Genomic DNA, 10,261 nt, shown 5'->3' on the forward strand with positions numbered 1-10,261 from the left:
CTAGTCACAGACTCTCAGGTCTACACATGCAACTTTTCTCCCACATTCAACAAAATGACTGTGAGATCACTTATTGTCTAATATAGCTCAGAGAATCATTTCATCTGTGATTGGTTGTAATGTTTTAGCTCATCTGTGTAGATAAGACCCAAGTTTTAATAAACTGGACTTTAGCCATAAAGCAAGGCAAATACTCGTGCATGTTGTTTTTCTCTAAAATAATATTTATTTAGAGGCAATAGTACACAAGATATCCACCAACAAATCTAAAGCTGATAGTGTAGCAGAATTATGAAACATGTGCATGAGACCAGCAGACGATCTCTCTTTCATCCAAACACACACACGGTGCCTGAGGCCAGCCGGTGTTTGTACTCATAGAGGTAGTAGGAGGCTTGAGGGAAGTTGCATTTCATCTCCATCCTGCCCGGAACAACATGGACGGCCACACCAGATCCCAACCCCTCCTGCAGCTTCTTCAGCATGCGGGAAGCCAGGTAGCGCCTAGCCCTGCCTGGGTCTTCTTCTATGGAAGCGTACACTTCAGGTGGTGGGTTGGGGATCTTCCATTCCAAATCCACGATGAGCTGGTGGATGCGGCTTTTATCCAGTGTAGTGGGTGTGTCCCGGTAGCACGCCACCACATGGGGGATAGGAGCTTCAGATGCCACGGAAAGCAAATTGCCAGGCTGTCGTTCTGTCGCTTCACCTTCATTTTCTCCTCCTTCCTCCTCCTCCTCGTCCATGGGCCCCACAGCAGGGTGGAGCATCACCGCCCAGCGCAGCCAATCGTAATTCTTCTCCAGGGTTTTCAGGATGCTCCCTGCCGCCTCGTCTGGGGGCAATCGGTTGTGGACGGCCTCCTGCAGCTGCTGCCGTATATCCTCTTCCGCCTGCTCCAGGAAGTAGCCTAAGCAGCGACCTCCCGTGTTCTTCATTTTCCTGTACAGGGCGCCCATACGGTCAGACCAGCTCTTGATAAGGAGAGCCTGGTCTCTTCCTGTTAGGGAAGCTTGAGTGAAGAGGCAGAGCAGACCAGTGCCCAGGACAAAATTTATCTGTCAGAAAAAAGAGGAGACAAAGAACGTGAACATGTGAAAGTGTCCATGACCCATAAATCCTTTAGCCAGCATTTTAGTCTGAGCAAGTGGAACCACAGGAACAAAACAGCTCTTTAAGAAACATGCTTTTTGCCTTTAAATGGTGTAAATACACCTCACCCTAACCCTGTATGTTGAAAAAAATGACAATGCACATGACAAACTGACTGTTCTCCTGTGACCCAGTCGCCTTTCTGAGTAACAGCTGTAATTCATAATAAAATCACTGCTCGCAAGGCTTTAACAAACCTGACCTTTATGAGTAAGGCCTACACCAAAAAAGCACTATGTGGATATCCAGTGTTAGTCAGGCTCCTTTAGTGACAACACAGAGGGTTCTTATAATGATAATATTAATAATAATCAAAGCATTATTATTTCAGGTTTGGGTAATTATCTTATGTAGATGTAAGATTGTCTGGTTTAAGACAAAATGACATCGCTTTGGTTCTTGTTTCAGCACCAGAAGCATAATCACAGCAGATTACGTTATCACCTAAAATATGTTTATCTATGATAAGTTCTTCAAGGTTAAAGAAACTTGGCTGTAGTTTCTTTGATTAGCAAGGTCGGGCTCTTCAGGCTTGACCACATGATTTGCAGCCATGACTTTGATTACTATAGTTGGTTCAAAATGTCCTTCTCTCAAAGTAAACCCTGCAGCTATATACACTGTGTGCAAAATAAGCTCCGTTTTCTCATTTTTATTTAAACCACACCATGAGGGCACATTTTGCAACTATCATTTCACATCAGTTAGCTCGACGTGCTTTTATATAAGTGCACTTGTGCAAATCAGTCCTTGAAAAGAGAAACGTGCAAACAAATTTACTCATTCGGCACCGTTTACAAGCAGAAGCTGCTTCAGCATTAAGGCTAATCCACATTTAAGCCCTTTAATAAGTGGACTCTGGACTGATTTGACTTTCTTGGATGGAAACTCTTCTCTTTACTGCGGTGATGACTGAAGAAAACAACTGTTCTAAACGGACAAGCAGCGTAAAGTGTGCACGCTTCCTTTAACACCGTCTTACATTTTGTTCATAACAAGGAGGTCAGTGCTGACCCCACACAGCCAATTATGGTTTAAAGATAATCATCTAACTGCTTTTATATAACAAACAAGCCTGTGACTTCTGGGAGATTCATTTCCTGTAAAATTGGACAGTCGTTATGTAGCAGACTGGCTCTGTGTGTCTTGCCAAGGGGAATGACAGATGGACTAAAGGACCCACAGTGACCATCAGGTCACTTTTAAATGTAAGAAATAGAAAAAAAGAAGTCTGTTTGATTCTGTGCATAATGGAGGAAAATGCTTTTATGGTAATAAAACCAGTAACCTTTCAGTTTCTTTACAAGAAACTAATGATTTTTTAATTTTAGCTTTAAAGCCTGAGCTCTTCATCTATCGAAGCAAGCGACAGAACACATTTGTTCCCAGCACAGGCAAAGGTGGAATTTGCCGACTCAGCTCACGAGAAAGACAAGAGAAGGTCACAGCGCCGCAGATTAAATATTCAGTTTATTTTCATAGCAAGAAGACAGATGCAGCATGCTTCATTCCCCACGGGACCTCAGTGCCTTTCTGTCACATTTATCTTTTTTGCTATGAAAACTAATAGTTAATCTGGTACAGCTGTGCTTCTCACTGCATTTTCCTCTCCTGCATTTTTTCCATAACTTGTTCTCAGTGGGATTGGATATATTTGTGCTGTTATATATGTGACTGCATCTAACATAGAGTCTTCATTTTTGGATCTTATATAATGAAGTTCCAGGATTGTTTTTTAATTATATATATTTTTCCTTTCTCTTGGTTTGTACTTGATTGGAGATTTGTATTTACGGGATACCAAACTGCTTTAGACCTTGAAACTGAGGGCGTGTTGAAAAAGTGAACAGTTCTTTTTTTTTTTCCAGACTGTCCTTCAATGGGCTGTTTGAAGTATTTTGGGGTTGAGGTTCGAAGCAAATTTATGTTTGATCGGGGGACCAAATAATGCATTTTGCCAGTGAAGGTTCTCACAAAGATAAATGTGCCAAAAAAAAAGTGTGTGTGCATTTGTGCATAAGATTGCACAAACCTCACCTCAGGCTTGCGTGCCTGTGCATAATGAAAGTCAAATAAGAAAAAAATGAAACTTTAATGACCCCGACTCCCTGCAGCCAAATGAGTTAATCACAAATACCCCTCCACACCAAGCACCACCCTTCCACAATCAGCATTGCACATCCACTAACCTTGACGCAGAACTCGCTCAGCTCCCAGCGTTTGGGCTTGCGGCTCAGTATGACCTCCTCCAGCAGTGGGGGCTGGTCTGTCAGCGCCGACACTCCCATTAGACGATTGTAGAGTGCTGTTAGCTGCCTCTCCAGCCGGTAATCCTGCACGTACTGCAGGAACACCTCAGTCTCCTTCTTGGTGAAGTCTGACTGGGCCCTCACCTAAAACAAGAGCAGATGGAGTGCATCTAAAACCCAGTGGTTCGGGGCAATAATAAACTCTATACTTCAGTTTACTACAGGTCAAATTAAAAACATGGCATTTTCCTTTAATATGAAGGAATGTTAGTAAATAATCTGGACAAGGACACATAAAGCTTTTCCGGTTCTCACACTCAACACCTTTTCTATCAATTTAGGTGTTTGCACTCACATTTGGCAGCTTTTAGCTGATGAAGAGTCTCATTATCTCTCATCCGTTCACTCCAAAAATAACCAGCCACCCAGAAAATGACAGTGGGTAAACGTTTCCATGAATTCATTTGCTGCCTGTGTTTTTGTTACCACCCCACCTTGCCACCCTATCCACCACCAGCACCAAATTCAAATACCTGTAAACTTATGACATAACCAAATGCCACACTTAGCCGCGGAAATAATTAAAGAGAAAAATAGAAGGCGTAAGCCTGTTAATACGAGTCAGTAGAAATGAGCAGATGCTTTAATCATACATCTGGTCCCATATTTTTACATAATACACTCACAGTGATGAATTCAAATGCAGTCCCAGTGTAAGCTTAGGGGTCTTTGTGCTTTACTTTTAAATATTTGTACTCTTCAGGCTTTATATATGCCAATTTATTGCCATAATACTGTTTTACATCCACCAGTGCTTCCAAGTCCTTCACCCTGTTTTCAGACAATTTGATAAAAAAGACACTTCCCAGGATTAATTTCACCTTAGAGAACTGACGGTGAAGCTAGCAATTGAAAATTTGGCCCAGGTTTTGATAAATAAACCTGCTTCCAGTCAGAACAGGGTCCACAGGTTGGAAACTTCACATATATTAGACTATAGGCGTATGTAAGAAGTGTTTTGAGTAGAAAAGGAGAGCACAGGCAGGATTTCTTTTTAGCATTTTTTTTTTATTTTCTTTGATTTTAATTGTGGATTATTCAGTCTGTGTTTGGTTTTATGTTAATGTATTTATTTATTTGTCTGTCATGGGATCAGTGAATAAAGATAAAATGTTCACGTCCCAGAACTTGAGGCATGATGTTCCAGTTGCTCATTTTATCTGCATACCCATTAAATAATTATATAATAAAATTATCACCATTGCTAATGAAATACTTGCTTTTATAGTCTCTTTTCTAGACTTTGCATCATTTATTCAGCTATATTACACAACCTTGCACATAAAATTGTGTTTATGAGGTCGTAGAGTTTTCTCACCGCAGTGCCCAGCTGGTAGTACACCACAGCCAGGTCGTTCTCCAGCTGATGGACCTCCTGGTCCTTCAGCAGGCCGTAGCTCGTTGCTCCCAGCTCCTGGTCGATGTGGTCCAAGTTCTTCTTGGCCAGCTCAGTCTCCTCTTGTGTAGCACTGCCACCAAGATAGGAACAGATGCCCTGGACCAAGACCCTGTGCACAGCAAGTAAGTAAAGACACTCCTGGTTTAGCCCCCCCAAAAAAAGACAAAAAAAACCGCTTGTATATAACAATAAGTTTGCATAGCTACAATGTGAATTATCATGTCAAAGAGGAAAACCCACCTCACAGTCTGCATGTAGCCCACTGGCTCCAAAACCTTTCCAAACATCGCCATGGCTCCTGAGCTGTCCTCTGGAAGGTTATCTAAGGAGAAAATGAACAGTTGAGATTTAGAAATGATGGAAGTTGGTGTAAATCACTGTGACATTTACCAGATCAAAAATCCTCTGGTTCTTTTTACACCTCACCTCGCTTGTTCGGTGTGCAGGTTTGTGCTGACCTTCACAGTGCGCTATTTATATACAATCAGTGTATCTGATAAGCGCCTTCCACCTACAATACCTTTTTGAACTTGAGAGGAAGAAAAAAGTGATGCGTACAGATTAATGTAAAGCTAGATTAACATTTGTGAAATGCTGAGAGGTGCATGTTCACCTGTGCACATGTATTGCAGGTGTTATATTTTCACATAATACCTGTATAAATAGTACATGTCATTTTCCAATCGTTTAGTCCAGTGCAGATCCAGGCTGTGGAGACAAACACAAGATCCTCTATTCATCAGAGGTTTCCTGGGTTCAGTTTCTCTGGGTCTATACAGCTCCATCTCCTGGCTGCATGGTCTCAGTATTTAGCCTTTTATCCGGGTTATTTCTGGGGCATGTGGAGCCTAACAATATTGACATCTCTTTAAAATGGAGGCAACTGAATGTGTTAATATAGACCTGGAGCATTATCTCACATAAAAGGAGGGGTCATCTTCTATTTGTCCTGAAATATAGCATTGCAGACTATTCAAAATAACATATACTGTACAAAAAAGCGCATCTAATCTTTATACTTGCTACACATGATATCCTTCTCTGTTCCATTCTGTTTATTTGCACAGCATTTTGAATTGAATTCTCCAGAAACATCTTCTGATGTAGGTTGCATAAAAGGTCAGGGAGTATTAAGACAAAAGCAACGTTGAAATGGAGTCAAGTCGATTGAAAAATATAATAAATATTTCAGTGTCACAATGCCGAGCACGATATGAAGACGTAACCATATACTCATGCCACTAAAATGCGCTGTCAAATAGAAAAATATCAAACGTTCGTCAGTTTTACCTTGTCTGTTAACACAGGGGGCGCGAATAAAACCCTTTGCACGTTAAACACTAAAACCCAAGAAGAAGAAGAAGAAGAAGAAGTGTCTTCCGCTTAATACCGGAAGAGGCGCCAAAATTGAAATTTATTTCTTTCTGCCGACGTAGAAACAATAAACAAACGGCCTTTGAAGGTCTGACGTCGGTTTCAGAGTAACTGAGTGCGCTTTTGCTCGTGTCGGACTTTTACCTGAAAATGGACTCGACTACACAATTCTTCAGCAAGCTGAAAAAGCTGGCAGTGACTCTGGAATCTGAGACAGCCAAGCTCCAGCTCGCATTTGAAAACCGCAACTGCGACGACGACGAGAGCGGTGAGAAACACCCTGACACACAGGCTGCTTAAATCGCTTACAGTGAAGTCATCGCACATATCTCAATATGAATTCTTTTCTATTTCAGAAAAGACAGCCAGAGCGATGCGAGCCTATCATGAACTGAACTGTGACGTGGGGAACCTGAAGGTAAAAGTTAGCACGTCTTTTTTTTTTTAAAATTGCATCTAAAGGTGGCGACATATACACACGTTAGCGCGACAATGCAATATTTTATCAGCAGCTGCAACAAAGATCGTTAAATGCGTTATGTAAAATTAACCAAATGCATTCAAAAGTCCTGCACTCAAAATCTTACTTTAGGCAAACTTTGTATTTAACATATTAAAGGTAGAACTGTGGCTGATACACGATTGTCTATTATACCTTTACATCCTTTACAGTGGCTCCCAACTCAGAGACAGACCCTTTCAAAAGGCCAAGATAAATGTGGTTATTCTCTAATTATTGCCTGTCTTTTAAATATAGTTTGGCCTGCATCGTTATAAAAGCAAGTCTTGTCATTTGAAATGCCTGAGTGCACTTGTTCAGACAGTTATTCAGAAGGCATAAAAATTAAATTGCATTTCTGTGCTGTGTAACTGCGTACAAAACGTTATTGATTTTACCTACAAAATTACTACCCGTTATGTATTACTGCAGGTAAAACCATTTTGCTATTGTTGAACTCTCCACTGAAGTGAGAATAATATAAAGTCTTTACCTGCCAAAGGTTTTCCACGTCTTTGACTTCTGTTAACTTGACGCTTATTTCAAGCATCATAAAGAATATCTGTGTGTCATTTATAAACCGATTATTCATAGCAATATCTTTATTGAAGACTAAAATTGTAAATTGGTCGGGCGGTTCATTTTTGAATGGTGAGTGCTCATCACTTCTAGTCTCTTCTCGGGTAGGGACAGATCCAGGATGCCTTGGCTCAGCAGAAAGCAAAGAATAATGAGGCGAGCAGCTTCATTAAGGCGTGTAGAGTAATGGACCAGAAAGTCTTCAAGGACATTGAGAGACTGAAGAGACACTGCGAGAACTATGGTTACCAAGCTCCCTGTGACACCCAGAGATCAACCAGTAAGTATTAACAATGGCAAAACGACTACATAACACTGGTAATCACGTGTAATGATTTCTTTTCACTTAAAAGAAAAGCGACATGCATTTATGGTGTTCTTATTGTCACTTTTTCTTATATAGAGCCTAAAGATCAGGCGGAGGAGGCTAAAGATGAAGAAGCAGATGACGACTCAGTAGAAGAGGAAAATCAGGAGGAGGATGGAGGGAATCCTTCCTCAATGGCTCCAAAACCAGAGCTGCCCAACACTGATGTGCTGCGAACTCCACAGCTCTCTGATTTTGGTTTGTCTAAACTGCACCTAAGGAGAGTTCTGACTGGGACTGAGTGGTGTTCAGAAGTTCCCCAAATGCCTGAGATGAACCTTCCTCAACCCTCACTCAAAGCATCTCTACCATCGCCCATGCCCATTACCCCCAAATGTAACCTCCGAATGGATGACTACGAACTCCAAACACCCCAGATGCATGACTTTGGCATCACAGAGCACACAATGTGTCTGAACAATGACTTCACCATGAATCTGTTCAAGAAGACTGAGAACCAACCAAGGTAGAGTGGTATGAACTATAATGACCCCTGTCGGCCATACTCAGGGTTTGTAGTGTTACTACTGCAGGTCCTTTAAGACTTTACTGTGTAAAACTGCTTTTTCCTGCTTTATGAGTCTCTTCTTGTTCAACAGACCATTACAGGACACAACTGAACCACCAGTGAACGCTTTAATAGACAGTTTGCAGACAAAAGGTATGAAACTGTCAACCTCATAGCTCTTCTTCACCCCACAATAGGTGACTGTCATCTACACTCATGGAAAAGAGAAAGTTTTCACCAAACTCTACGCTGTCCTGTTTAAAAACTAAGTACGGCCAATGATTCAGTACTTTGTAGACACGTCTAGACCCATAACTTGAAGTAATAACTTGAAGTAAATATACAGACAATAACTTGAAGTAATTGTCTGTATAACTTTATCAGTCTGTCAGTTTGTCCTGGAGAAATTTTGGCCCACTCTTCTTTACAACATCAAGTCTGTGGCCGTTTATGCACCGCTCTCTTAAGCTCTGCACTTTGATTGTACCATTGTTACACATTGATTCTTTTCTTTGTCGGCCATTCTGTTGTTGATTTGCTGATATTCTTGGGATCGTTGTCCTCTTGCATGACCCAGTATCAGCCAAGCTTTGTCTGTCGGACAGATGGTCTCACATTTGATTCTAGAATCCTTTGGCATACAGAGAAATTCATGATGAATGACTTCAAGGTGTCCAGGACCTGTGTCTGCAAAACGATCCCAAATAACCACCCTGCCTGAATGCTATTTGATTAGCTGCTATTTAAGATCTTAGTTTCTGTGGAACGGTGTACTCACCTTTTCACAGGACTGAACAGAGTTCAGTGAAAACGTTTTTTTTTTTTCACACAAATGTATAAAGTATACATCTTTAGTAAAGAAATCGGATGTCTTTACTATTCAGGAAACAAGATGTTTCTCTTCTTCAGTTGTCTTTTTCTTGCATGACTTTATCCAGCACTTAGTTTATGATCAGATGTTTCCCTTTGCATTTATTTTCATCTTACATTTTCTAAACAGTGTTTTTTCGAGTGTTATAAACTATTTAAAATATCTTACTATTTATTTATTAGTAAGTTGTAAGTAATCTTATGTCATGACATATTCTGATGCCTGTTAATTAAAAAGTACATGTTTGGATATGGTTATGTTTTCATTGTCTTAAGTTTAATAATGATACAAAATCCCCAGCGTTTAGCCAGTGGAGACTACAAGTTTCCACATCACACTTGTGCAGATTTTTTCACTACTTGGATCTGGAAAAAAAAATGAACTGAACATTTTGTTCAGCGAAATCTGACGTCCAAAAGAGAAATAAAAAAACACTGACCAAAACGAGCTTTTCATAGAAAATGATAGAGCTTTAAGTACTCGAGAACTACATTTGTTTTTATTAAACAGCTCAAGGCTTTGTCAGTGCACCATTTTTCTATCTGAAACGTTGCTTGTTTTTCAAAGATGCCACCTGAAGGTATTAAAAATTCTATACTATGTATTTAAAATACCTATATTTTGAAAAATAAAAGTAGCACATGTAGAGAAACGGCACCAGGCTGTTAAGAGAAAGCACTGCAGTGAAATGGTTCTAAATATCTTCCTGTGACATTGTTTTGATTACCTTCAGCTGAAAAGCTGGAATCACCAGAGCCGCCTGTGTTTTTTACCCCGGGATTCAAGATCAAAAAGACAAACGGTCACTCGTCTCCAACTGCACAAGGCACTGGTGTCCCAGAATTCCCCTGTCACCCTGGCAACCTACCTGCCACACCCGAAGTCCCAGCATTTCAAACGCCGTACGTGAACAGACTAGTCAGTACCAAAAAGGTAAGAAATGAAATGTAACTGTGTGTGTTTTTGTTTCTGACATTTTGATTTCACATCACCTTTTTAATTTTATTTAATTTTTTTAGAGCACACAGCAGCCTGAGCCATCCGTTATGCAAACGGATAATGACACCCAGACCTTGGATCTTCCATCCCCACCTTGTAACAGAGCAGCTGGTTTCAAACGCACCTGGGAATATGATGTGCCCGATATATCCACCACGGGTTTAGAGGACAAGCAGATGCCAGTGATGCCCAACCTAGAGTCTG

The 10,261-nt window shown here is 40.7% G+C and overlaps 2 protein-coding genes across 2 annotated transcripts in view; one reads left to right on the forward strand and one right to left on the reverse strand.

Annotated features, from left to right (window-relative positions):
• Nucleotides 1-116: 116 nt before the first annotated feature.
• Nucleotides 117-6,208, reverse strand: LOC102208094 (uncharacterized). The gene is made up of 7 exons (XM_005745287.1): nucleotides 6,151-6,208; nucleotides 5,515-5,568; nucleotides 5,287-5,389; nucleotides 5,101-5,182; nucleotides 4,780-4,969; nucleotides 3,342-3,545; nucleotides 117-1,058 (listed from the first exon to the last, which is right to left on the reverse strand). The coding sequence occupies exons 4-7, from the start codon at nucleotides 5,151-5,153 to the stop codon at nucleotides 330-332; spliced, it is 1,176 nt and encodes a 391-aa protein (XP_005745344.1). The 5' UTR covers nucleotides 5,154-5,182; nucleotides 5,287-5,389; nucleotides 5,515-5,568; nucleotides 6,151-6,208; the 3' UTR covers nucleotides 117-329.
• A 29-nt stretch (nucleotides 6,209-6,237) lies between these two features.
• Nucleotides 6,238-10,261, forward strand: part of ska3 (spindle and kinetochore associated complex subunit 3) — a 10,061-nt gene continuing 6,037 nt past the window's right edge. The window contains exons 1-7 of the mRNA XM_005745329.1: nucleotides 6,238-6,502; nucleotides 6,591-6,652; nucleotides 7,421-7,592; nucleotides 7,716-8,145; nucleotides 8,279-8,340; nucleotides 9,792-9,991; nucleotides 10,078-10,256. Coding sequence (XP_005745386.1) covers nucleotides 6,385-6,502; nucleotides 6,591-6,652; nucleotides 7,421-7,592; nucleotides 7,716-8,145; nucleotides 8,279-8,340; nucleotides 9,792-9,991; nucleotides 10,078-10,256 — 1,223 coding nt within the window. The 5' untranslated portion in view covers nucleotides 6,238-6,384. The remainder of the gene's footprint in view (nucleotides 6,503-6,590; nucleotides 6,653-7,420; nucleotides 7,593-7,715; nucleotides 8,146-8,278; nucleotides 8,341-9,791; nucleotides 9,992-10,077; nucleotides 10,257-10,261) is intronic.

Source organism: Pundamilia nyererei, unplaced genomic scaffold (genome assembly GCF_000239375.1).
Source record: "Pundamilia nyererei isolate P.nyererei 1_Seehausen unplaced genomic scaffold, PunNye1.0 scaffold00157, whole genome shotgun sequence".
Lineage (NCBI taxonomy): Eukaryota > Metazoa > Chordata > Actinopteri > Cichliformes > Cichlidae > Pundamilia > Pundamilia nyererei.

Bases quoted from the DNA above. Each gene is read 5' to 3' on its own strand.
- LOC102208094 (XM_005745287.1), bottom strand. From the start codon at position 5,153: ATGGCGATGTTTGGAAAGGTTTTGGAGCCAGTGGGCTACATGCAGACT. The intron at 4,970-5,100 runs GTGGGTTTTCCT...TGCTGTGCACAG, and splicing joins GGCTACATGCAGACTGTGAG to GGTCTTGGTCCAGGGCATCT. The intron at 1,059-3,341 runs GTTAGTGGATGT...TTTTTCTGACAG, and splicing joins TGAGCGAGTTCTGCGTCAAG to ATAAATTTTGTCCTGGGCAC.